At 41.6% G+C, this 22,835-nt stretch overlaps 1 protein-coding gene across 1 annotated transcript in view; it reads right to left on the bottom strand.

The window, feature by feature from the left end:
• The window catches only part of ncapd3 (non-SMC condensin II complex, subunit D3), a 214,493-nt gene that overhangs the window by 24,173 nt on the left and 167,485 nt on the right, over positions 1 to 22,835 (bottom strand). The window contains exons 24-29 of the mRNA XM_072283812.1: positions 19,671 to 19,750; positions 12,075 to 12,212; positions 6,488 to 6,621; positions 5,336 to 5,532; positions 3,329 to 3,439; positions 104 to 256 (exon numbers count right to left, since the gene is read on the bottom strand). Coding sequence (XP_072139913.1) covers positions 104 to 256; positions 3,329 to 3,439; positions 5,336 to 5,532; positions 6,488 to 6,621; positions 12,075 to 12,212; positions 19,671 to 19,750 — 813 coding nt within the window. The remainder of the gene's footprint in view (positions 1 to 103; positions 257 to 3,328; positions 3,440 to 5,335; positions 5,533 to 6,487; positions 6,622 to 12,074; positions 12,213 to 19,670; positions 19,751 to 22,835) is intronic.

Below are 22,835 nucleotides of genomic sequence, written 5' to 3'. Positions count from 1 at the left end.
GGTAGATGCTTGTACTTACCCAAGGCTTTTAACAAACTAACCCATTCTATTATGCTCAATCGAAGTATAATCAATCAGAAAGACTGTAGGGGTGAAAACATACCACAGCTGCACCTGCGGGTACATACTCCCTCTCCTCCTCCTCCTGGGCAACCTGCTCTTCATATTTTTTGAGATCATATTCCAACTCAGCTGCAAGCTGCTTATCAGCAGCAAAAAGCTCTTTGACCTCATTCCGATAATCCTGCATCACTTCCTAAGGTAAAAGTACATAATATTAAGGTCAAAATAAAGGAAGCCGGCACACTTTGGAAGGTTGAACTTGAAGGCAGAGTATAAGGTTACTGGCAGAATTCTTGTCAGTGTGGAGGAACAGAGGGATCTTGGGACCTATGTCCATAGAACCCTCAAATTTTAGCACCAGTTGGTAGGGTGGTTAAGAATGTGCATGGTGTGTAGGCCTTCATTAGTCAAAGAGATTGAGTTTAAGAGTGGTGAGTACTGTTGCAGTGCTATAAAACCATGGTTAGACCACACTTGGGGTATTGTGTTGAGTCTGGTCACCTCGTTAGAGGAGACTTACTAGGCTGCTGCTTGGATTAGGAAGCATGTTATAAGGATAGGTCGAGTGAGTTAGGGCAGTTCTCTGGAGTGAAGGAGCATAAGAGGTGACTTGATAGAAGTGTACAAGATGAAAAGAGACATAGATTGATGGTCAGCCAGAGACTTTTTCCCAGGGTGGAAATTGTTTATATTGTCTATATATTGGCGAGACCCGACGCAGACTGGGAGACCGCTTTGTTGAACATCTACGCTCTGTCCGCCAGAGAAAGCAGGATCTCCCAGTGGCCACACATTTTAATTCCACATCCCATTCCCATTCTGACATGTCTATCCACGGCCTCCTATATCCTCGCCAATATATAAAAGGCAGGGATCGCTCCCTACACAACTCCCTTGTCCATTCGTCCCCCCCATCCCTCCCCACTGATCTCCCTCCTGGCACTTATCCGTGTAAGCGGAACAAGTGCTACACATGCCCTTACACTTCCTCCCTTACCACCATTCAGGGCCCCAAACAGTCCTTCCAGGTGAGGCAACACTTCACCTGTGAGTCGACTGGGGTGATATACTGCGTCCGGTGCTCCCGATGTGGCCTTTTATATATTGGCGAGACCCGACGCAGACTGGGAGACCGCTTTGCTGAACATCTACGCTCTGTCCGCCAGAGAAAGCAGGATCTCCCAGTGGCCACACATTTTAATTCCACATCCCATTCCCATTCTGACACGTCTATCCACGGCCTCCTCTACTGTAAAGATGAAGCCACACTCAGGTTGGAGGAACAACACCTTATATTCCGTCTGGGTAGCCTCCAACCTGATGGCATGAACATCGACTTCTCTAACTTCCGCTAGGCCCCACCTCCCCCTCGTACCCCATCTGTTACTTATTTTTATGCACACATTCTTTCTCTCACTCTCCTTTTTCTCCCTCTGTCCCTCTGAATATACCTCTTGCCCATCCTCTGGGCCCCCCCCCCCACCTCCTTGTCTTTCTTCCCGGACCTCCTGTCCCATGATCCTCTCATATCCCCTTTTGCCAATCACCTGTCCAGCTCTTGGCTCCATCCCTCCCCCTCCTGTCTTCTCCTATCATTTTGGATCTCCCCCTCCCCCTCCCACTTTCAAATCTCTTACTAGCTCTTCCTTCAGTTAGTCCTGACGAAGGGTCTCGGCCTGAAACGTCGACTGTACCTCTTCCTACAGATGCTGCTTGGCCTGCTGCGTTCACCAGCAACTTTGAAATGCCATTCTACAGTTAACCAAGTCCCACAGAATAGGCTACCAGACAATCTACTGAGCTGATGGCATTTAAGAATCAGAGCAAAATAAAATAATATAGGAGTTTGGGGGAAGGAGCTGCAATCCCCAGTGAAAGGGAAGTGGTGAACTTTGGAGGCTGGGGAAGGAAAGGGCTGGGTAAAAAAAAAACGCTCCTGATTCTCCTGGCTTATGAGAAATGCAATCAGGATAAATACTTCAGTCAAAATCTGTTGTCACCTCCCTCAGCTGTCAGGTTACTCAAGCCCTGGGAAATGTAGCCTGCAGCAGCTATACAAAGCCTTGGTAACATTTGTGGCATGCAACCTCATTAAATCATTTGACTTAATGAACCACCTCTCAAGGTAGGTCATGACATAGGGGAGGGCACTTGAGGGCTAATTCATGTGCCTTTAAGTTTTGGCATTTAAACTAGAAATTAAATCTTTAGAACAGGAATTTCTTTCACCAGCTGGTGGTTGCCTCGAAGAGGAGCACAACCTTGTTGTATTTTGGAGGCTTGTGTGCCTCGATAACCTGCAGCGCTATGTTGGCTGGAGTCAGGGCTTTATGGTAGGGATCACCCATGCCAAACAGGTCAAAGGGCAGAGGCCAGACTAAGAGTGGTCCACTGGTTCTCTAGGTTCGGGGTTTCAGCTCGGGGCTAACAACCCTGACTGGTGAAACAGCCGCGTAGAATCTTTCTACATCTGAGTGCGATGATATCCCTGAGCCTCCACCCAGAACCTTCATGACTGACAATAGTGAAAACTGAATTACTGACAAATGAAGGAAGCCTTGAGCACCGTCGGAGATGAAGGACCTTCATTGCTGCCCTAAATGCCAACTGCATAACAGGCAGCAGAGAGGGGGTGGTGGATCTGTGTAATTGATTGCTACAGACAGCTGTGGAGGCCAAGTCAATGGGTATATTTAAGGGCTGATTGGTTTTTGATTAGTCACGGTGTCAAAGGTTACAGGGAGAATGGGGTTGAGAGGGAAAATAAATTAGTCACGATGGCATGGTGAAGCAGACTCAATAGGCCTAATGGCCTAATTCTGCTCCCGTGTCTTATGGTCTTAAGAAAACTCTACTGTAGGAAGAATTCAGCAGGCCAGGTAGCACCTATGGAAAAGAGTAAACAATCGACGTTTTGGGTCGAGACCCTTCATCAGGACATCAACTGTTTACTCTTTTCCATAGATGCTGCCTGGGCTGCTGAGTTCCTCCAGCATTTTGTGTGTTTTGGATTGCCAGCATCTGCAGATTTTCTCATGTTTGGAGGAAGAATAGACAGATACATAATTCAAGTTTAAAATATAATTTAGATGATAACTAAATTAAATCCATTTATCAATCCAATAACAAACTTACTTGAGTAAACTGGTGTTAATAAAATAATCCAAATTATTATGACTGCACATTTTAAAAGTGAGGATTATTCAGGTATGGTGAAGCTCCATTAAGTGTACTCAAAGAATAATAATTAACAGGAATCCCTTACTCGTAAGTAATGCATGAGATCCTTAAGTGCCGGGATATGCTTCTGTTCGAGTTGGCTCTTCAAGGATGACACAATAGGAATAATGTTTTCGACAAAATTTTTCTTCTGCACCTGTGAATAAACATTTATTTTAAATTTTCACTAAGTAAGCTTAACTTTCTAATTGTTTGGCACAACAGATTATTTTAAAATAGGGCCCAGAGATCTTAGCAGGAGATTCTGAACAGATTCTATGTCTGTGGGAAGTAGACCAAAGTAACTTCTGGATGAGGTATCCCAAACTAAAAACGTAACCATTTTATTACATACTTTTTTGCATCAAAGCCTCTCCTGGACAAATCTGTTACTGCAACCATTGTATGCATTGGCGATATTAAAATAACCAGTTATTTCTTTTAATACAGACTCCTGCTTATATCAATTATCAAACTGATATTTTTCCCCCACAGATGTTGCCTCACCTTTAGTGATTTCAGCATTTTGTTTTATTCTGTAAATGTTCCACAGTTGTGAAGAAAGATTGCTGACCTGAGAAGTTAACTCTCCTTTGTTCAAAAATGCTAAATATTTCCACCACTTAACATTACTGAGACAAAGGATTGTAAAATACCTTTATGTTGAATTCTGCTCGATATTCAACTGATGATGAGAGCATCCTTGCAGAGTTTCAAGAACTAGGGGCATTATTTTAGAATGCAGATGGAGAGGAGGAAAAATTTCTTCTCTCAGAGGGTTATGACTTTTTAGAATTCCCTACCACAGAGAGCATTGGAGGTACAGTCATTGAATGCATTCAAGGCATGTTCGTACATGTAAGTACATGTTCGGCACTGCATTTTGAGCCTAAGGGCCTGTATTGTGCTGTAGGTTTTCTATTTTTCTAAGGCAGAATAATGGGCCCAAACATGGACTAATGGAACACTCTTAGTTAAGTATCTTGTTTGGTATGGATTAGTTGGGCTTAAGGGCCCATTGCCATGTTGTGAGAATAAGAAATGGACATAAATTTGAACAACAGAAGAGACAAGGAATGTGGGGGGAGAGAGGAATGGGCAGTATTGAGGCCATTTAGAACAGCCTTGAGGGGCCAATTGGTCTTTACATCCTTTGTTCTTATGTTGAGTGACTTACTGAACCATTTTAGTAAGGTAAAAGCCAACCGCATTGCAAGGATTCCTTGAAGAACAGTAAACAGATGGGTTTTGTCAGCGCTGACTTTATATCCTAGAATTTAGTAAATTCCTAAAATTTAAATTCTACAGCTCTATGGGGGAGGTTCAAACTCATGACTTCAGATAGAACTCAGTAAATTCATCATTATGCTATAACCACTTTAATAAAGATCCATAGAACATTATAGCACAGTACAGGCCCTTCAGTCAACGAGGTTGTGCTGACCTTTTAACTTACTCTAAGATCAATCTATCCCTTCCCTCCTGCATAGCCCTCCATTTTTGTCACCCATGTGCATATCAAAAAATTTCTTAAAGGGTGCCACAGTAGTGTAGTGGTTAGCATGATGCTATTATAGCTCGGGGCATTTTGGAGTTCGAAGTTCAATTCCGGTGCCGTTCCGTAAGGAGTATGTACATTCTCCCCATGGAACATGTTGCTTTTCTCCAGCTGCTCCAGTTTCCTCCCATGAGTCCAAAGACATACCAGTTAGTAAGTTAATTGGTCATTGTAAATTGTCCCATGAGTAGGTTAGGATTAATTAGGGTTGTTGGATTGCTGGAAGAGTCGAAAGGGCCTACTCCGTGCTGCACCACCAAATAAATAAATAAAGGCCCCCAACATATCTGTCTCTACCACCCTCCCTGCAAGTGTGTTTCACATGACCACTCTGTAAAAAAAAAACTTACCTCTGACATTTCCCCATTCATCTTAAATAAAATATGGTGCGTAGTCATGAACATCTTTGAAATCATAACATAGTGTTAAAAACACTTGGTCGGCCAGCCTATCGAAGGTGAACATGCATTGCCATTATCTAGCATTTATAGTTACCTGAGAAATGAGTTTTTTCTGTGCTGCCTGCATGACTGCATTAGCCATGGCCATTTCATCGTCCAGCTGAGCTTCATCACTAAGTTTTGCTCTGATAGAAGACAGCTTGATCTCCTTGCAACTCATCACCATAAATGTGTCCGACAGCAATTCGTTTGCCTCCATGTCCAAAGGAAGTATTCCATCAACAAAGCATGCTAAAATTACATACAAATATAGAAATTATAACTATAAATTATAACTCTTCCAAAAATGAAGTGCGTTGTTTGCATCAAATCAATTCAGTGAGGATGTGTTGGGGGCAGCCCGCAAGTACAGTATCACCATGCTTCCGGTGCCAATGTATTATGCCCACAATTAACAAGCTCTAACTGTACATCTTTGGAATGTGGGAGGAAACTGGAGCACCCAGAAAATCCATGTGGTCATGGGGAGAATGTAAAAAACTCCTTACAGATAGTGGCAGGAATAAAACCCAAATTGGTGATTGCTGGTGCTGTAAAGGGATGCGCTGACCACTATGCTAATGTGCCACCCATTACGTGGAAGAATATTAAAGTAAAAAAAGTCAAAGAGAACTTAATATTGATATTGAATGGATACCATTCAAAGAAAATTGCAGGTAATTTCGAATGGATACCATTCTGCATCTCAAAATTGATTCATTTGACACTTGTGAGTACATGATATCATGTATCATTCTTTAATAATGTTTCCACATCCATTATTCCCACTATCTAACACTGATCCATCCTTTACTTGAGACTTTCAGTTTGTAAGCAGCTTTACATTGTTTAGCTTAAATATATATCAAGGACATATGCTAATCAAAGTTTACATCTAGGGAAATCTACAGAAAGTGAATCTATGGACTCACTTTCAAGGAATCTACAACTGATGTTCTAGGTATTATTTATTATTAGTGTTTGCATAGTTTGTCTTCTTTTGCACATTGGTTGTTTGCCAGTCTTTGTGCGTAGTTTTTTCATTGATTCTGTTGTATTTCTTTGACTATAAGAAAACAAGTTTCAGTGTAGTATATGCTGATAAATAGTATAATGTATGAAGTGATGTACAAACACTTTAATGTATAAGTCTGTTATTAGATTTAGAACTGCACCAGAAACTTTGAGAGAGAACAGAAAATCATACCTAGGATATCATGAGCAAGTTTATTGGTAACATTAAAGCGTTGTTCATCTGTGAAGTGTTTCAACAAGAACTTGTAAATAGTCATTCGTTTCTCTTTGTTTTTATTCCCCTTCAAGGAAAATAGTTTCCTCTCTCTGTTGGAGATGGACAGAACAGTCAGTTAAAACATGGAGCATTCCATTTTCCAAAAATACTGAATACATTCAAAAAGAGCCAGGACTTTAACTGGCCAGCAGCCAATCTGTGACACACATCAACTGTTCAGAAAAATTAAAGAATTACAACACTGTAAAATATTAATTTTCTTATTAATATAGCTGTAAACTTAAAATAGAGAGAATTGCACCATTCGTATTCATTTGAAAAAAAAACTTTGAATTACAATGATTTTTGGTTGCTTTATGAAACTCAGGTTATGGGTTGTTTTCTCATGGAAGAGTGTTCACAGCCTCCTGCTAAAAGTAGCTGAATGTTGCTACTGAAGTTTTTCATCTTCAATTGCTCATAGTCATACAAAGAAAGAAATGGGCCCTTAGGCCCACCATAAACTATCCATCTACATTTACGCATACTCAGTCCATAGCCGTGGCTATTTAAGTCCTTGTTTACAGATTTCATGAAAATTGTAAGTACATGTCTCCAGCACCCCTCAGGCAGTGCATATTCCAACCATATACCATCTGAAAAAAATTCTTCTGCAGATCCCTTCTTAACTTTACCCTAAACTTGTGCCCTTTAGTTTTACACAGCTCTGCTGTGGGGAAAAATTTCCTGCTATCTACCTATTGATGTCCTCATACTCTTGTATCCTTCTAACAGATCTCCCTTCTATCCTCTGCTCCAAGAAAACAAATCCAGTCTTATCCATTTTCTCGTAACCATCTCCTGTAACATTCTAGAAAGTTTCTTCTGCACCCTCTCCAGTGTAGACATGTCTTTCCTCAAGTGTGGCCATGAGAAATGCACACCATATTCCAGCTGTGGCTGAGTGACTGTTTAACACAAGTGATTCTGTAGATGCTGGAAATCCAGAGCAAAGCACTTAAATCCTGATGAAGGGTCTTAGCCTTTCTAACCCTCTTTCTTATAAAGTGTATCATTTCACACTTGTTGGGATTAAAATCCACCTGCCGTCACTCTAGCCATCTTATCAAATGATCAATATTGTCCTGTAGCCCAAGACCACCTTCCTTACTATCAACATCACCAATGTTCCAGTCATTTGTGAAGTACTTACCATACTTCCTGCATTCACATCTAAATGGAGTGCACATTATGGATGATCTCACCTGGTCAATCAACAACGCCTCTTTAGTCAAGAAAGCCCATCAGCACCTCCACCTCCTGAGAAGATTGAGGCAAGTGAGGCTTCCCACACCTCTTCCAACCACATTTTACTGGAGGATCATTGAGAGTGTCCTGACCAGCTGTATCACTGTCTGATACTGGGAAATGCAAACCATCTGACTGCAAGACCCTGCAATGGATTTTGAGGACTGCTGAGAGAAGCACTGGGGGTCCCTCCCCCCCGCCTCCCATCCAGGACAAACACCAAAAGTGCTGGGTTCACAAAGCCCCCGGCATTGTCAAGGATACTCCCCCTATCTGTTGCATATTCTCTTTGACCTTCTACCATCAGGAAGAAGGTACCGCAATACAAGAACGAGGTTGGGTTGGGTAACCGTTTCTTCCCCCAGGCTGTGAGAGTTCTGAACACCTTGCTACCACATTTTTATGACAGTGCCAGGAGCATTATACCGTTGTAAATGTCATATGTTTATTTTTAACTTTATGCCAAATTGTACATTGACAAAATACTTTTAAAATTCGTGAATATTATGTGCTGTATGGAACATATGCACAGTGTTTTGCACCTTGGTCCAAGAGGAATATTGTTTCATTTAGCTGTATTCATTTGTTGAGTGACAAAAAACTTGAACAAATTGTTTATGTAACAAATAATATGAACCTGTTGGAATTCTTTGAGAAGATTACAAGTAGGATTTATAAAGGGGATGCAGTGGACATTGTACATTTGGACTTTCAGAAGGCCTTTGCCAAGGTGCCATACATGAGGCCACTTACCAAGTTAAGAGCCCATGGTATTACAGGAAAGTTGCTAACATGGTTAGAGCATTGGCTGATTGGTAGGAGGCAGTGAGTGGGAATAAAAGGATCCTTTTCTGGTTGGCTGCCGGTGACTGGTGGTGTTCTGCAGTGGTCGGTGTTGGGACCACTTCTTTTCATGCTGTCTATCAATGATTTAGATGATGGAATAGATGGATTTGTTGCCAAGTTTGCAGATGAAACGAAGATTGTTGGAGGGGCAGGTAGTGTTGAGGAAACAGGTATGCTGCAGGACTTGGATAGATTAGGAGAATGGGCAAGAAAGTGGCAAATGAAATACAATGTTGGAAAATGCATGGTCATGCTCTTTGGTAGTAGAAATAAATGTGTGGACTATTTTTTAAATAGGGAGAAAATCCAAAAATCTGAGATGCAAAGGGACTTGAGAGTCCTTGTGCAGAACACCCTAGATGTTAACTTGTAGGTTGAATCGGTGGTGAGAAAGGCAAATGCCATGTTTGCATTCATTTCAAGGGGTCTAGAATACAAGAGCGGATGTGATGCTGAGGCTTTATTAGCTTCCAACTACAAAAGCAACTGTTTTCCATTTTTGATGACCTGGAATCTGAGCTTCAAACTCTGCAGCACATCAGGGAGGGGGAGAGTTACCTGGATTCTGTTTCAGGGGGTAGTTGGATCCAAGAGACAGTGCTGGAGGAGCCTCAGCCCTTGAGCTTGTCCAGCAGGTCTGAGATTTTTGTTTCCTGTGTAGATGAGAGCGGGGGCAGTAGGAAGAATGAGCAACCTAACTGTGACACCGTAGTTCAGGGAACCATTCAAGAGGGGGAGAGAAGAGAAATGTAGTGGTAATTGGGGATAGCATAGTCAGGGGAATAGACAGAGTACTCTGTCGTGAGGATAGAGTGTCCCGAAGGCTCTGTTGCCTGCCTGGTGCCTGGGTTCGGGACATCTTATCTGACCTGCAGAGGAATTTGCAGTGGGAGGGGAAAGATCCAGTTGTCATGTCCATGTGGGTACCAATGACATAGGTAGAACGAGGAAGGAGGTTCTGCTGAGGGAATTTGAGCAGCCAGGGACTAAATTAGAAAGCAGAACCAAAAAGGTAGTAATCTCTGGATTACTACCTGAGCCATGTGCAAATTGGCATAGGGTCAAGAAGATTAGAGAGTTAAATGCGTGGCTCAAGGATTGGTGTGGGAGAAGTGGGTTTGAATTCATGAGAAACTGGCCCCAGTGTTGGGGAAGGAGGGAGCTGTACCAATGGGACGGGCTCCACCTGAACCGTGATGGGACCTGGATTGTGCCTAGTGAATCGCATAACTAGGGCTGTGGATAGGGCTTTAAACTAAATAGTAGAGGGGTGGGTTCAACAGATTGGAGAAGTATGGATAAAGTAAAAAGGAAAACTGTAGATAAAGATAAAGTAAAAGTTAAAAAAGAGAAAAGCAAGGGTGGAGTGCAGAAAAGTCAAGTGCATAAGAGACAAAGATTAGTAGATTTTAAAGGCACAGTGAGTGTTAACAAGGTCAGTGAACTTGTGGCACAAATCAGTCTAAAGGTGAATAATTTAGTGGCCATTACAGAGATGTGGTTGCAGGGTGAAGAAGATTGGGAATTAAATATCCAAGGGCATCAGGCAATACAGAAGGATAGGCAGGAATGTAAGGGCGGTGGGGTAGCGCTCTTAATTAAAGATGAGATTAGGGTGAAAGTGAGAGACGATGTAAGATCTAAGGAGCAGAATGTTGAATCCATTTGGGTGGAGATTTGGAATAGTAAAGGGGGAAAAAAATCACTTTTGTGAGTTGTCTGTTGGCTACTGAATAATAACATTACAGTGGCACAGGCAATAAACAGAGATATCTGAGGCATGTAAGAATGGAACAGCAGTTATCGTGGGGAACTTTAACTTGTGCATAGATTGAGTGAATCAAGTTGGTCGAGGCAGACTTAAGGAGGACTTCATAAAATGCGTACATGATAGCCTTCTTGAACAGCATGTTACTGATTAGGAAAAGGGGAGGTGCAACGAGACCTGGGTGTCATTGTACACCAGTCATTGAAAGTAGGCATGCAGGTACAGCAGGCGGTGAAAAAAGTGAATGGTATGCTGGCATTCATAGCAAGAGGATTTGAGTACAGGAACAGGGAGGTACTACTGCAGTTGTACAAGGCCTTGGTGAGACCACACCTGGAGTATTGTGTGCAGTTTTGGTCCCCTAATCTGAGGAAAGACATTCAAGAGGGAGTACAAAGACGGTTCACCAGATTGATTCCTGGGATGGCAGGACTTTCATATGATGAAAGACTGGATCGACTAGGCTTATACTCGTTGGAATTTAGAAGATTGAGGAGGGATCTTATTGAAACGTATAAAATTGTAAAGGGATTGGACAGGCTAGATGCAGGAAGATTGTTCCCGATGTCGGGGAAGTCCAGAACGAGGGGTCACAGTTTGAGGATAAAGGGGAAGCCTTTTAGGACCAAGATGAGGAAAAACTTCTTCACACAGAGAGTGGTGAATCTGTGAAATTCTCTGCCACAGGAAACCGTTGAGGCCAGTTCATTGGCTATATTTCAGAGGGAGTTAGATATGGCCCTTGTGGCTAAAGGGATCAGGGGGTATGGAGAGAAGGCAGGTACAGGGTTCTAAGTTGGATGATCAGCCATGATCATACTGAATGGCGGTGCAGGCTTGAAGGGCCGAATGGCCTACTCCTGCACCTACTTTCTATGTTTCTATGAACCTACATGGGAACATGCTATCTTAGATCTGGTCCTGTGCAAAATTAGCAATCTTGTAGTTGGGGATCCTCTTGGAAAGAGTGATCACAGTATGATTCAATGGGAAAAAGAATGGTGTGCAACACAAAATACAAGTCAGAAAATATTGGCTGATCAGGAAACTCTTGCTTAAAATGAACTTAATAAATCAGGGTATGAAAATCTGTGCACTGTATTAACAGACAAATGATAACTTTGTACCAATGACCTAACAGTGAAAGCACGTTGAGAATCCCACAACTTTTACATTTAGGTTATAGTTCAAGAGATCTGGAGCTGATATTGTCATTTAATTTGGACAGAATTGCTAGATTCCTGTGTAGTGTTATGAATAAAGAAACAGAAGCAGAAAACTAGTGCGAATCCTAAAACCATTGATATTTGCACCTTTCCACAGTATGACTAAAGGTCACACACCTGAAATATTTCTTTCTGCACATGCAGCTTCTTGTTTTCTTTTCAGCTTCCTACATTTGTTAACTTGCATGTTTAATTTTTGTAATGCAAGTAGTTTTTAAAAAATGTAATAGGTAACATAAATAAAAAGAGAACACCCACTCAGTAGTTACCTTTACCCTGGCTAATAGAAAGCAATGAGATGACACAGTTCACCTTTAATGTGAATTTTGTAAAGCATTCAACGTTATTTGTAAGAAGATTTTTCAGGTTGATGTCAATACGATATAACCATAATTTAAAGTTGAAATATACGTACCGCTCAGTTTGAGAAAACTTATTGTACTTTTCATGATTTTCATAGGCGTTGAAGTGGAAAATGCATTCGAGAAACTGTTGAGAGAAGGTACCAGGGTTTCTTTTCAAGAGCAGGTGGACTAAACAGAACTCTGCAAAACTGAAATAAAACAGAAGTCAGCTTTATTACACATTTAAAGCATCAAACATGAACCAGAAATAAACTAAAATTAATATCAATTTAATGGCAACTTTCTTGCTATTACTTCATTAAGATAAACATTAATTCAAATGATAACAATAAAATACACGTGCATGCCAAGATCAAATAGAAATATCAAGGAAATTTAGAGCTAACCTCAGGTCTATAGAATTTGGATTATAGAATTGATGGCTCTGTTGCAAAGTTTGCAGACGATACAAAGTAAGCTGGAAGGGCAAGTAGTTTTGAGGCAATAGGGAGGCTACAGAAAGACTTGTACAGATTAGGAGAATGGGCAAATAAGTGGCAGATGGAATACAGTGTTGGGAAGTGTATGGTAAGCATAGACTATTTTTTAAATGGAGAGAAAATACAAAAATCTGAGGTACAATGGGACTTGAGAGTCCTTGTGCAGGATTCCCTAAAGGTTAATTTGCAGGTTGAAGTCCAGTAAGGAAGGCAAATGCAATATTAGCATTCATTTCAAGAGGACTAGAATATATATGTCAATGGGAGTCTCAATGGCAAATGTCCTTCAACTCATCTAAATATTATGCTATTCATGTTAGTCACAAAGTTAAACCAATCAACATGACATATAACATGAATGGACAGATTCTTGAAACAGTCACCCACCACCCATATCTTGGTGTTGAAATTAACAAGGATCTTAACTGGGCATGCCACATCAATCAGACTACAGCCAAACCAAATAAAATGCTGGGTATCCTGAGAAGAAACCTCTACTCATGTAGTAAATCCATCAAGGACATGGCATACAAGACACTCGTCCGTCCAAAGCTTGAGTATTGCGCGGCCATGTGGGATCCCCATCAAGCTAACAATAAGAAGTCCATCGAAAAAATCCAACTCCATGCTGCTCGCTTTGTGTTGAATGATTACAGCAGGAAATCCAGTGTCACCAACATGCTCTCTAACCTTCAATGGGAACCACTTGAAAACCGACGTATTAAACTACGGTTAATTTTCATTTTCAAAGAAGTTCACAACATAACTCCATCAAACATCCAAATTCATCACAGGGTCAGTTCAACTCGACAGCAAACTGGTCCTCACATATTGGAAACTCCTTCATTCAGTAAGATTTGCTACCAATACTCCCTCTACCCAAGACCAACAAGAGAGTGGAATCTTCTGCCGCCAGACCTGCACAGTATTTCTGACATTAATATTTTTAAAGATAGACTCAATCAAATCGATTTAGGGGATCTAGTCAAAAAAGCTTACTTTACAATTTAACTCCCGTGCCGTTCACACCGACTGTGCGTTATAACAGCCGTCCGGCACTGCTTGCGCAGTACCAAGCAGAAGCAGAAGCAGAAACAGAAAAGCAAGGATGTAATGTTGAGGCTTTATAGAGCACTGGTGAGGCCTCAGTGCAGAAACTGGAGAGGGTTCAAAGGAGACTCACGAAAATGATTCCAGGTTTGTCATACGATGAGCTTTTGATGGCTCTGGACCTGTATTCACTAGTATTCAGAAGAATAAGGGGTGACCTCATTGAAACCTATCGAATGGTGAAAGGCCTTGATAGAGTGGATGTGGAGAGGATGTTTCCTATGGTGGGAGAGTCTAAGACCAGAGGACACAGCCTCACAATAGAGGGGTGTCCTTTTAGAAAAGAGATGAAGAGGAATTACTTTAGCTAGAGAGTGGTGAATCTGTGGAATTCTTTGCCACAGGAAGCTGTGGAGGCCAAATCTTTATGCATATTTAAAATGGAGGTTGATAGTTTGATGGTCAGGGTATGAAGGGATGCGTGGAGAAGGCAGGAGATTGGGGCTTAGAGGAAATTTGGATCAGCCACAATGAAATGGTAGAACAGACTTGATGGGCCAAATGGCCTAATTCTGCTCCTATATCTTATGGTCTTATCCTTTCCCAAAAGACATCCATAGACCAAACTAGCTCTTACAATAATCTGTTAGTATTCATTTCTGCACTATCTTTTGATTCCAGACTTATTTTATGACAAACTCACTTAACCAGCACTCATGGTGGCATTCAAGCTCATGTTGTTGGATCAACAGTCCAGGTTAAAGGGTAATTATTCATAACTTAAGCAGAATGCTACTATATCAACAGTGCACCAATTTTGATAGATGATACAGAGTATTTCTTTAGACTTTCTTATTGTCATTAGTAAATCACCCAGGTTTCACATTCATCAGGAAACATTGTTTGAACATACAGATCTTTTTTATCCAGCTCCAAAGGTCAGTAAATATGCAAGTTAAAACAGGAAACACATGCAATTACAATCAGGATTTCTATACTTGTTGCATCAGTCACAGAATTATTGCAGCTTCATTCAGTCAAAGTTGCTTCCAAGGACAGCAACCTTACCAGCCCCATTTTCCCATTCTCTTCTCCATAGTCCTCTTCTCCCAAGTGAACACCGAATGACTCCATTTCCACCTCCCTTACAAACACTATTCCAAATTGAATAAGGCAATCAAATATATCCCCAAAATTTTAAATATGTGTCATCTGAAGCCATCGAAGTTTGGAATGCTACATTTCAGAAACAGGACTTCCGTCCAACTAGTCAGTGCCAAACTGTTATTCTGCGCAGTGACCCGCACCTGGAGAATTGTCCTGCATGCACTTATCAAAGCCTCATAAGTGTTACAATCAAATCTGCTGGCATCTCGTACCATACTTTTGCACTATTGATAGTGTGGAGGGCTGTCAAAAGTTACAGCGGGACACTGATAGGATGCAAAACTGGGTTGAGAAGTGGCAGATGGATGTCAACCCAGATAAGCGTGAGGTGGTTCATGGCAGAATATAGTAATAATGGTAAGACTCTTGGCAGTGTGGAGGATCAGAGGGATCTTGGGGTTCGAGTCCATAGGACACTCAAAGCTGCTGCACAGGTTGACTGTGTGGTTAAGAAGGCATATGGTGCATTGGCCTTCATCAACCGTGGGATTGAGTTCAAGAGCCGAGAGGTAATATTGCAGCCATTTAGGACCCTGGTCAGACCTCACTTGGAGTACTGTGTTCAATTCTGGTCACCTCACCACAGGAAGGATGTGGAAACTATAGAAAGGGTGCAGAGGAGATTTACAAGGATGTTGCCTGGATTGGGGAGCATGCTTTATGAGAATAGGTTGAGTGAAGTTAGCCTTTCCTCTTTGGAGCGATGGAGGATGAGAGGTGACCTGATAGAGGTGTATAAGATGATGAGAGACATTGATTGTGTGGATAGTCAGAGGCTTTTCCCTCAGGAAGTACATGTTCGCACAGCATTGTGGGCTGAAGGGCCTGTATTGTGCTGTAGGTTTTCTATGTTTCTATGTTGAGCTGAATTTTATGACACAAGCAGCGTCAACCTTTCTTTTCCCTTTAAGATTCTAGATTTCTTCTCACACCCCACCCTTCTCCCACTGTTTAATTTTGAAGTTAATACTTCAGCCCCAAGACAACAGTATATTAAGACACTTGTTCAAAATCCATTCATGTAAAGTCCATACCAGTGGAACAACTTCTTCCCACAGAACTGGTGTCAGTGCCTCATGAATTTAAGACTACCTTTTGCATAGCCCTTAAGAGTTTCAATAGTAGTTACACAATGTCTTGGCCTCTAACAAAATAACGTTAAAATGTTCTAGCATGTTTATTGTGCACCAGTCTCCATGGCAATATTAAATTGCCAGCAGTTAAAAGTCAGAGTATCATGATTTTAATGCTAAACACTGCATTCTATTGCAAACAGAGCCATTGAAACTGTGCTTTTCATTCAAACATCTGCCAGCTGTTTGTCCAGCAGCCAAACAATGTGAGTCACAGCCCTGAAGAGAGGCTGCTACAACATCACCAAGCAAGTGCTGTGTATTAAGACACTACCGCAGAGTGAATATTGTCACAGCAGCTCGCAGAGGACACGGCATGTCTTCAGAAGCATGTGGGGAGAAAAAGAAAGTTCTGCTCTGTGCAAGGGGAGGCAGGGACCTTGCAGATTTGCCAAGAAGGTGTAACAAAGAGTGGAAATGAAATTATTAGCACACTGTGCAATTCCCTCAACTGTGGATCAGTGGTTTTATGACATGACCAAAAACTTCATGGACAGAATTCAAACTCATAGTCTGCTCTTCAGAAAGTGTTTGATTTTCCCTGAGTTTCATCCTTATTTAGTAACATTCAGTTGAAACACCTATCAACAATATTGTAAAGACTAATTCACACACGCAAGTCATTTTGTTTCTCATCATTCCTCAGGTTCCGACCATTCATTGCACATATCCTAGATTTATTAGGCTGCCCACAATGTAACTACTCACATTTTCTAGGATTTAATTCCATCTGCCATTTACCTACCCATCATACCAACTGAGAACATTGAGCTCTTCTTCTTCTAGGACCCTTGCAAGTCTTTGACATCTGTCATCTATGCCATATATACTCATTGTAGGCAAGTGTGTCCCCAACCAAAAGCCCTGGATGAACCATGAGATCTACAGTCTGCTGAGGGCCAGATCAGAGGCAATCAAGTCTATCGACCAAGAAAGGTACAAGAGGTCCAGGCAGGATCTTCGGAAAGCCATCTCATGGGCGAGGTGGCAATTCCGGACTAAATTTGAATACTATCACCTCCTATAAAGTTAAATGAAGCAACATAGGCGACGACAGGGCTTCGCTTCCAGATGAGCTCAATGCCTCCTATGCTCGCTTTGACTGTCAAAACATGAAGGAACTACCACGAACTCCCATAGCTCTCTCTGAAGCTACTGCCTCAATGACCATCATCCTGTAGCACTTCCGTCCATAGTGATGAAAGTATTTTGAGAGGTTGATGTGAAACATATCAACTCCTGCCTGAGAAGCAACTTGGATCTGCTCTAATTTGCCAACTGGCACAACTGTTCCACAGCAAATGCTATTTCATTGGCTGTTCAATCAACCCTGCAACATCTGGACCACAAAGATGGTTACATCAGGATGCTCTTTATAGACTACAGCTCAGCATTCAATACTATCATCCCCTCCAGACTAATCAATAAGCTTTAAGACCTTGGCCTCAATACCTCCTTATGCAATTAGATTCTCCATTTCCTCACTTGCAGACTCCAGCCAGTTCAGATTGGTAACAACATCTCCTCCACAATCTCCATCAGCACAGGTGCATCACAGTGCTGCGTATTTAGCCCCCTACTCTACTCGCTTTACACTTATGACTGTGTGGCTAGGCATGGCTCCAACACCATATTCAAGTTTGCTGGCAACACCACTGTCATAAGCCAAATCAAAGGTGGTGACGAATCAGCATGGTGGTGATGAGGGAGATTGAAGATCTGGCTGAGTGGTGCCACAATAACAACCTCTTACTCAATGTTAGCAAGACCAAGGAGCTGGTTATTGACTTCAGGAGAAGGAAACCAGAGGTCCATGAGCCAGTCCCCATCAGAGGTGGAGAGGGTTAGCAACTTCAAATTGCCAGGTATTATCATTTCAGAGGGTCTGTCCTGGGCCCAGCATGCAAATGCAGTTACAAAGAAAGCACAGCAACCACCTCTACTTCCTTAGGAGTTTGCGAATATTCAGCATGACATCTAAAACTTTGACAAACTTCTATAGATGTGTGGAGACTGTATTGGCTGGTTACATCACAGTCTGGTATGGAAACACGAATGCCCTTGAACAGAAAACCCTACAAAAAGTAGTGGATATGGTCCAGTCCATCGCTGGTAAAGTTCTCCCCACCATTGAGCATATCTACACGAAACACTGTCGCAGGAAAGCAGCATCCATCACCAGGGATCCCACCACCCAGGACATGCTCCTTCTCACTGCTGCCATCAGGAATGTGGTACATGAACCAAGGGGATAACTTCACTCAGCTCCACTTGCCCCATCACTGAAATGTTCCCAAAATCTCTGGACTCACTTTTAAGGACTCTTCATCTCATGCTCTTGAATGCTTATTGCTCATTTATTTATTATTATTATTTCTTTTTTGTACTTGCACAGTTTGTTGTCTTTTGCACACTGGTTGAATGCTCAGTTTGTGTGGTCTTTCATTGATTCTATTATGGTTATTATTGTGTTATGGATTTATTGAACATGCTCACAAGAAAATGAATCTTAGGGCTGTATGGAGACATCTTATGGAGACATATATACTTTGATAATAAATTTACTTTAAACTTTGAACGAAATTCTCTTGTTTCAAAAACTCAAGCAAGAGTGAGGCAGTACAGTAGCATAGCAGTTAGCACAATTGCTTTACAGTGCCAGTGATCACTGACTGGGGTTAAATTCCCGCTGCTGTTGTAAGAAGTTCTCCCCACAACTGCATGGCTTTCCTCAGGGTGCTCCGGTTTCCTCCTACATTCCAAATGCGTAGTTAGTTTTATGGTTATTAACTTGTGGGCAAGCTATGTTGGCACTGAAAGCACGGCATCACTTTTGGACTGCCCCCAGCATATCTTCTGACTGTGTTGATCATTGAGGTAAACAACACATTTCACTGTACATTTTGATGCTTCAATGTACAGTAAATGTGGCAAATAAAACAAATCTTCAATGAATGCCATCTGAAAAGTGATATTTGTTACTTCTCAGGTTTCCCAAACCAATCATCAATATTGTGCAACAGCAAAGTCACCCAAGCTCCTGACCGTGCAGGTCTTACAGTTTCTGTGCAGCCGCAGCTAAACTTTGGGGTCAATTGCCCTAGCCCGGAGATTACCACAGGAGTGATAAAGGTATACAAAATTATGAGGGGTATCGATAGGGTAAGTAAAAGCAGGCTATTTCCACTGGGGTTCGGTGAGACCACAACTAGAGGCCATGAGTTAAGGGTGAAAGGTGAAATATTTAGGGGGAACTTCACTCAGAGGGCGCAGAGAATGGAACGAGCTTCTAGCAGAATTGGTGGATGCGGGTTTGGTTTCAAGATTTAAGGGAAATTTGGATACGTACGTGGATGGGGGGAGATATGGAAGGCTATGTTCTAGGTGCAGGTTGATGGGAGTAGGCAGAATTTTAGCTTGGCATGGACTAGATGGACTGAAAGACCCGTTTCTGTGCTGCAGTGTTCTGCGATGGCTGTCTCCCAGGCCCAACCATCTTCAACTGCTTCATCATAGACCTTTGCTCCGTCGCAAGATCAGAAGTGAGCACAGACACTTGCAAATGAAAGGGTATTGACCTGAAATATTAATTGTTTCTTTCTCTACTGATGTTGCCTGAACCGGAACCAACATATTTTATGCTTTTCAGTATTCACTGATCCTTCAGCTGAGATTTTTCTTTCTTTTTTTTAAAAAGTACAAGTGTTCTTGTACAGACTCAGCTATAAACCTCTTGGAATTTCACCCTTCTTCTGTCCATTGTCAAAGAAAAAAATTGATAACTTATTTTATCTTAGTTTCACTAAAAGCCAGTTACCTCCGTATACTTTCATCTGAATCCACCAGAACACTCACAAATCTGAAGAAGAGGGAACCTTTCCATTTTATGAATTCTTCCTGCAATTCATAAGAAACAAATGCCATGAAAATGATAGAAATGTTTGAAGAAACAAATGCCATGAAAATGATAGAAATGGACCTGACATGTTAACACCCTCCAAAAGTGATATTTGACCTGCATATTCGCAGTACTATTTTAAAATTGCATTCCGTGAGACTCCACAGATGAATGATCGGCTGTGGAGATGTTGCAGGAGACAGGGTTTCAAGTTCTTGGATCATTGGAAGCTTTTCTAGGAAAGGGGTTACCTGTATAAGAAGGACGGGTTGCACCTGAACTAGAGGGGAACCAACATCCTGGCCAGGAGGTTTGCTGATGCTACTCGGGAGACAAAGGGGAAATAACAGAGATGATGGGTCGGATAGTTTGAAGTGCATATATTTTAATGTTTGGAGTATTATGAGTAGGGGTGATGAACTTAGAGCATACATCAGTACATGGAACTGCAGTGCCTATAAAAAGTATTCATCCTCCTTGGAAGTTTTCATGTTTTACTGTTTTACAACATTGAATCACAGTGGATTTAATTTGGCTTTTTTGACACTGACCAACACAAAAAGACTCTTTTGTGTCAAAATCAAAACAGATCTCGACAAAGTGATTGAAATTAATTACAAATATGGGTAGTAAGTTAATTAGTCACTTGGGTGGAATTGGGCGACGCATACTCATTGGGCCGAAAGGGCCTGTTACCATGATGTATTGCTAAATAAATAATTAAAACATAAAGTAATTGATTGCTTAAGTATTTCCCCCCCCCCCTTTTAATATAACACACCAAATCATCACATCATCACTGGTGCAACCAATGGTTTTAGAAGTCACAGAATTAGTTAAATAGAAATCTGTTTTTGGAGAGCTGTGTGCAGTCAAGGTGTTTTAATTGACTATTGTAAAAAAAACACCTGTATCTGGAAGGCCCAACTGCGGTGAGTCGGTATCCTGGCAAAAACTACACCATGAAGACTAAAGAACACTTCAAGCAACTCCAAGAAAAGGTTATTGAAAAGCACAAGTCAGAAGATGGATACAAGAAAATTTCAAGTGAATGAATATCCCTTGGAGTACAGTTAAGTCAATCATCAAGAAATGGAAAGAATATGGCACAGCTGTAAATCTGCTGAGAGAAGGCCGTCCTCAAACACTGAGTGACTGTGCAGGAGACCTTTTACCAAAATGCATTATCATACATTTTCCAACACTGTATTCCATCTGCCACTTTTTTGCAAATTCTTCCAATATATCCAAGTCCTGCTGTAATCACATTGCTTCCTCAGCACTACCTACCCCCCCACCTCTCTTCATACCATCCACAAACTTTTGTCACAAAGCCATCAATTCCACTATCTAAATCATTGACAACCAATTTGAAAAGTAGCAGTCCCAATATTGATTCCTGAGAAACACCGTTAGTCACTGGCAGCCAACCAGAAAAGGCAACCTTTAATCCCACTTGCTGCCTCCTGCCTGTCAGTCATTCCTCTACACATGCCAGTACTTTCTTGTATCACCATAGGAGTTTTAATGTTGTTAAGCAGCCTCATGTGTGGCACCTTATCAAATGCCTTATGAAAATCCAAGTAAATGACATTCATTGCCTCTCCTTTGTCCACCTTGCTTATTACTTCCTCGAAGAACTCCAACAGATTAGTCTCTAAGTTTTGTTTTTTGCATCCATTACTCTTGTGAGATCATGGATTTGCACCTTGGAAGGTTTCCAGGGCGCAGGGCGCAGGCCTGGGCAAAGTTGTATGGAAGACCAGCAGTTGCCCATGCTGCAAGTCTCCCCTCTCCACGCCACCGACATTGTCCAAGGGAAGGGCATTAGGACCCATACAGCTTAGCACGGGTGTCATTGCAGAGCAATGTGTGATTAAATGCCTTGCTCAAGGACACACATGCTGCCTCAGCCAAGGCTCGAACTAGTGACCTTCAAATCACTAGATGAACGCCTTAACCACTTGGTCACGCGCCAACACAGTCTCCAAGTACCCCAAAATTTTATCCTTAATAATGGACTCCAACACTTTCCCCAACCACTGAGGTTAGGCTAACTGGCCTATAATTTCCTCTCTTTTGTCTTCTGCCTTTCTTAAAGAGTGGAGTGACACTTGCAATCTTCCAGTCCTCCAGTATAGCAACCAGGGTACCCAACAGTTCCCCATGACTTGCAGCACGGAACAAGTTCATGCAACTTAATAATTGTTAAGTCAAGTACACCCTCTCAGCTTTCTCTACAGATCTACAGAAAACAGGTTGTGCAACGATACAACATTGGCATTTGTAAAGTGTTGCACACTCGAGTCATTTGCCAAGAAAGCTAAAAATGACCTTGATAGTGGTCTCATTGCTTCTTATAACATTTCCAAAATGATAGCAAGGTGTGGAAAATCCCATACAATTGGCGAAAGATTAATAATGCCTGCTGTATCAGAAGTGCTCACCATTGTTCTCAAAATGGATACCAATTTTTAAAATCAATTCCTCTGAGTAATAACTCTGTAGCTCGTCGTACTGACAAAATGAGTGAAGACACTGAGTGTCAACTATGCACAGAGCTACAAAAAACAGAATTTGGCATACAACTAGATGAGTCAACTGTGTGATATAATGAGGCGTTGCTAATGGAATATGTACAGTTTATCAAAAATGGAAAAGTCTGTGAAGAAGTTCTCTTTTGTAGAAAGTTAAAAATGAGTATCAAAAGAGAATCCATCTATGACGAGCTCAATATATATATTGAGGATAAAAGTATTCTGATTAGGAACATGACTTCTTGTGCAACGGATGGAGCACCATATATGACAGGTCAGCATGCTGGTTTAGTGGCATTTATGAAAAAAGAAATTCCAAGTCTGTTTGCAATCTACTGTGTAATTCATCATCAACATCTCCATAAGACCATAGGACGTAGGTGCAGAATTAGGCCATTTGGTCCATCAAGTCTGCTCAGCCATTCAATCATGGCTGATCTTTTTTTTCTCCTCCTCAACCCCATTTTCCAGCCTTCTTCCGTAACCTTTGATGCCATGTCCAATCAAGAACCTGTCAATCTCTGCCTTAAATACACCCAACGACCTG

Source organism: Mobula birostris, chromosome 20 (assembly GCF_030028105.1).
Source record: "Mobula birostris isolate sMobBir1 chromosome 20, sMobBir1.hap1, whole genome shotgun sequence".
Taxonomy (NCBI): domain Eukaryota; kingdom Metazoa; phylum Chordata; class Chondrichthyes; order Myliobatiformes; family Myliobatidae; genus Mobula; species Mobula birostris.
This window is presented reverse-complemented; position numbering and strand designations above follow the sequence as displayed.